The 5,582-nt window shown below is 36.2% G+C and overlaps 1 protein-coding gene across 1 annotated transcript; it reads right to left on the minus strand.

The window, feature by feature from the left end:
- Window positions 1-3,934: 3,934 nt before the first annotated feature.
- On the minus strand, window positions 3,935-5,363 carry LOC129776132 (microfibril-associated glycoprotein 4-like). Its single transcript, XM_055781566.1, has 4 exons — window positions 5,209-5,363; window positions 4,900-5,145; window positions 4,191-4,826; window positions 3,935-4,135 (listed from the first exon to the last, which is right to left on the minus strand). The coding sequence occupies exons 1-4, from the start codon at window positions 5,343-5,345 to the stop codon at window positions 4,009-4,011; spliced, it is 1,146 nt and encodes a 381-aa protein (XP_055637541.1). The 5' UTR covers window positions 5,346-5,363; the 3' UTR covers window positions 3,935-4,008.
- Window positions 5,364-5,582: the final 219 nt, after the last annotated feature.

The raw sequence follows: 5,582 nt of genomic DNA on the forward strand, positions 1-5,582 counted from the left end.
CTTTTTTGATACATCAAATGCAAGCCCAGAAAAATATACGTAAGTATACCTTTCAAACTTCTAAATCAGGAGCCAGTTAAATTCATCAATTGCATTTTTTCATAACCAAACAACACGCTAGATGTAATGACATCCTGAATCAATTCGAATTCCTTAAATTGTTAGTAACCATTGCTATAAAACGTGAATTGAGCACGAATTGATTGAACAACAACCAGAACATCAATCTAATAAAATCTCTATCAACGTTTAACCTTTTGAGCTAGACTCTCGTCAAATCCTTAGGGAGTATAGAGTGAAATCATCCAATATCATTTTCAAGATCATTCCTAGATCATCCCTTCATTGATTCTAACAACTGTTAAATGTCTTTTATCGGCAAATCGAGAAAAATTCATAAAACGCATCTAATCAGTTTGTGAGCTAACACCGAATTGTAGGCGAAAAGACTGCTCGTTGCGTTGTGGGGGAAAACGAGTGGCTAGTAAAATTGAGAAAAACTTCGTCACTCTTCGAAAAATGTAACGTTTATTATGAGTTTTCAAATGCATATTACGCAAAATCATTCTTACGATATATGTTATAATATATACTATTAGACAGCAAATTTGCCCAGCATTTTATTCGCCTGAGACATCAACAGTGGAAATAATAAACCAAGTGAAAAATTTAACAAATAAAAGAGGTATGTTTTGCGAACGAATGCGAAGGTAAATCATATATTATACATTCTTTCTTTCAACTTCGTTCCCATGAATGAAGTATGCAACACAAAATTGTGTGCAATAATTAGCAAGACCTTTTTCGAGGAAAGTGTCACAAATACAGTGCTCGTTCGTTAATTTGACCGGAAAATCAATACAATTATCGAATTTTACTCGCTAACTAGACTGCAAAACAGCAAAAGCAACACTTCAAATTGAAGATGACTTCTATCATTGATACATAACTGCTTTGCACCGCAGTTAACGTGCGCCCTGTTATAGTCGAGTAGTCTAGTTAACGAATGACTTCTGTATATGACAGGGTGGCGACCATCTTGTGCGAGTGTCTTGCGGGATGCGGCAACATGGTCAATTGTTCAGCGAAAAATGATAATACATCGCATCGCATCGCATCGCATCGCATCGCATGTATTGGGGAGTAGAACATTCTCTGTTATTTTTCAGCTCATTTAATGTAATAAATCGGGATGCCATAACATGTGCTAAAAATTAACTTTGGGTGTGCGTTGGAGAATATTGAAAAATGAAAAAGTTAGTCAACACAACAGTATAAATAGATTTTTTTGAAGTCCATTCCTAACTGGCCATTCAAAGAGCCTTAGAAAAAAAAATCTTTTTCGGATGAATGGAAACATGTTGTTTGATGAGTACACAACAACTGAAGTAATTAAATTTGATGAGATAAGGTGGTGGTGAAACTAAAAATCCTTGCCAGTTGCAAATCGTTGGAAAAATGAATTTCTATAGGGTAACTTAGTTTACTTAGTTTAGTATATTTTATGTGTGTCTAGTAGTACCGCATCAGTTGGAATGATTTTTCTATGATGAATAATATGTGGACAACGGAAAAGTCCCGATTCAATATTGCAATCATAAATAATTGCCAATAGAAATTTTATCTGGATTATGATAAAATTTATGAGAAAATTTCCAAAAATCATAATTATTAAAACATTTTTTCCTGATAGAGTACAAAGCAGATACATATACAGCCATTCCAGGCCACAGTTTTATAACTTGTTGCAACTTATTAGACCCGTACTTTTGACGTAGGACTACGTCTAACCGGAAGATATAGGGGGTGAAATGGAAATCTAGGCACTGAACAAGTAGGAAAAAATGCAAGATTTGGAACGCTTATAACTCGAGCATTTCTCAATAGATCGCGAAGGTTTTTGCATCAATCGATAGGAAATATATCTACGCATCTATCATAACGAATAACATTTCATTTTTCTTGAGATAAATAATTGAATAATTGTTAAATATCAAGCATTGTCCAAATGCCCTATGTGCCCATTTTTTTGATTTTATCATTAGAGTGGTTCGAAAAATCATTTTTTCCCTTTTTATCCAAATATTTCTGGTATTTTTTTTTCGATTAGGAACAAAACTACCAATTTTAACGAAATCTGAGAACCACTGTATCGGTTTGGCATGGAATGGCTGTATAAGGCTGTTTAATTGTTTGGTTTTATACTCGGTTTTATTCACTCAATAAAATTCTTAAAAAATTGGGTTTTACTTTTTTTTGCTTACGTATTCTGTTTTTAGTCCGGAACTATTTGCTCAGCCTAATTGTAAGGCACCTTGCTTTTGATGGCTGTGTTAGGGAATACATTTCAATGGGATCAAAAGTTCTCACAAGCTTTAATTTGATATGCCAATCATCTGAATCGGTCCAGTAGTTCAAAAGTTATGATTTTTTGTGGTGGAAAAAGGGGAAAAATTTATTTTCGGACCATCGGTTAACTTTGAAATAAACATAACCCAAGAATTTCAAGAAAGCCTCTCTGATTTTTATGTAATGTAAAAAACCTCAGCTTTCAAGAAAAAATATAAAAAAACGATCTCTAGTTCAACGTCATGTAAAACAAACACAATCAATAATAACAAAAAATAAAATCAAACATTTTTGCAAGGATTTTTCAATAGAGACTAGCTAATTGACTTTAATTTGTATGTTGATCATATGAATTGGGCTGATAGTCAAAAGTTATGAACTTTTGGAAAAAAATGTTTGATTTACGAGATTTCATACATCAACCGATTTTGTTAGGCATTAACTGAACGAAAATTCCGCGTTCTAATTGGCCGATTTGCACAAGTAATATTTGCTCTATTTCTAGTTGTTTCTAGTATTTTCAGTTCATTTGCACACTGTAGAAATAAGAATACGGAACTGTCGGGATGATACGCTTAGCGCTTAACGCTTCTGCGCGTAGTCTCACGTTTTGATATGTCCACTTTGCGCTCTCCCGGAACGAGTATTATTTGAATTCATGATGACAATATAGGTGGCTACGATATTTTCGTGCGCGAACACTGATTCGGATGCTTTTGTTGATTTCATATTCCACTACCAGTGCGAATCCAGCTGTGCAAATTAGTCGCCTGTGAATCGCTCGTCCGAAATGCAGTGTACATGCGAGTGTACATAATATGATTCGACATATTGGTTGCTTCGCGGAATTACATTACAATATCATACATTAGTTTCGTGTTCCGTGGGTTTTAAAAAAACCCACAATGGAGAGACTATTAAACAGATAAACCTAACAGATAACCTAACGTAATTCTACGTCAACCATGCGGTCATGTGTCGGACACAATCCCCCTGTTCTTAGTGTTGTTTTTGTAATTTAGTAATTTAGTAATTTAGTAATTTAGTAATTTAGTAATTTAGTAATTTAGTAATTTAGTAATTTAGTAATTTAGTAATTTAGTAATTTAGTAATTTAGTAATTTAGTAATGTAGTAATTTAGTAATTTAGTAATTTAGTAATTTAGTAATTTAGTAATTTAGTAATTTAGTAATTTAGTAATTTAGTAATGTAGTAATGTAGTAATTTAGTAATTTAGTAATTTAGTAATTTAGTAATTTAGTAGTTTATCATAGAAGAGGTGGAAAAGTTCACAATTGTTCCGGATTGGGATTCATTTCAACTTTTTTTCCGAAGTCCGAAATGGACAACTTTGTTCTCATTTTTTACTAAATTGCTTACGAAAACGTTACCAAACGAGAAAATAGAATCCATTCTGAATGAGAACTTCGGAAGACATAAGAAAATGTGTAGACTTTCCTGTAACGCATTATCTGTTTGCCTATCTGTTGGCGTCATAAAAGAATCACGCTCTCTTCATCACCTTCCTTATCACAGAAATAAAACAATTCTGAATCGGAATCACCCATTCCGAGACTTATACAATTATTTTTGATTATTTATTTAAGATAATATGTTTATAACACCTTGTTCACCACAACTATTGTATGATGTTTCGTTCATACGACGGCTCGAATCATCATCGTGGAGCTTTTGAGCCCATAGTAGTATCCTCTGAATTCCTTCCAACACATCATTGTAGCAAAATCTGATACGTTTCCTCTCATGTATAACCCATTTAGGTTGCTGTAAAAAGATGAGATTTTACTAACTGAATCATTAATCGTTAAACGAACCCTACCTTGCATGACAGGCACCATACCACCATGCACCTTGGTACATAACCGCACAATTTCCATCCTTGTGGGTGTCATTGTCCGAATCCAGAGTACTGAACTTCAAACTCGTCGCATAACTGAGTGAATCGCCGGCGGATCCTGTATAGTTCCCCAACTTATTCAGCGCATATTTCTCCTCTGGCCCGCCTACCAGGAAATGGTTATATTTAGCTACCGCCACTATCCCGTCGAAATCCTCTAACACAACATGCAGCTCGTGACGTTTCGCATATGTAAGTTCGTGGATCTTCTTCAGCCCAAGCCAAAACTCTCCGTTCAAGTCACCAAATCCGCTTTCGTATTCGTTCCATCCCCGGTAGAAGAAGACTGACCCATCGTAACGTTTTTGAATCACCGTCCAGCCGCCACCTTCGTAGTCTTGATCACAGTACGCTTCGAAGGAATTTTTGAAGCCCGGTTGTGGATGGATCCGTCGGACTCCTGAACGCCGTTCAGGCACATCGGCGCATGTCCTCGGTAAATTGATAGGCTCCAGCGGCATCATTCCGCTTGTATTGAGTTTGTTGGCGACCAATTGTAGGATATAAAAATTCATCATTTCCGTTGTTGGAAGCGTTTGCTGGACCCGATAGATCTTGCTGAAATTTAATTCAATTTTTTTGCGATGTGGATATTGTTAAAGGAGAAATTCAGGGCGTGTTAGAAACAAACCTGGTATCACTCAACAGTCGGGTGGCGTTGTTCGAAAGCATTTCCAACTCGTTTCGTAGGTGAAAAACCTGATCAACAGATTCAACAGCTTTACCGATTTTTCTTAATTGGATTTCGTGATCACCCAGAATTCTTGCTTGTTGTATCACCATGCGTTCTGTATTCCCAAGCGTTCTCTGGAGTCCTTCAATATCTGCACTGAGTGAGTCATAATTGGACTTGGATTCCATGAGTAACCTCTGCAAGCTATATAACGCAGAGTTCGTTTGATTCAGTTTGTTTCGAAAATAACGTACAAATGACACTCACTTGTAATTCACTGCTTCCATTCCACTCATGGTTAACTCGTAACCAAAGGCTGCCGGGGCGGCGATGCTTCCATTATTTTGCGTACACCGTACAGATGCTGAAAGAACCACAACGGAACACAACAGTATTAGCAACATCTTGCGCGAATTACCAATTGCAACTGATATCGCCGCTTTATATGCCAGGGCGGGTCGTTATGATTTTATCTTGGCGGTGAATCCCGTGGGATTCTTCTTTTTAATAATTGTGGTCAAGGTGCTGTTGATGTGTGCCGAAGATAAGAAATGAAGATGAGAGTGCTCTACAATCCAAAGGCCAGAAACGGTGCGGTTATCCATTTTCATTGATAATTCTGCCTAAAATACCCATTTCCA

Source organism: Toxorhynchites rutilus, chromosome 3 (assembly GCF_029784135.1).
Source record: "Toxorhynchites rutilus septentrionalis strain SRP chromosome 3, ASM2978413v1, whole genome shotgun sequence".
NCBI classification, from domain to species: Eukaryota; Metazoa; Arthropoda; class Insecta; order Diptera; family Culicidae; genus Toxorhynchites; species Toxorhynchites rutilus.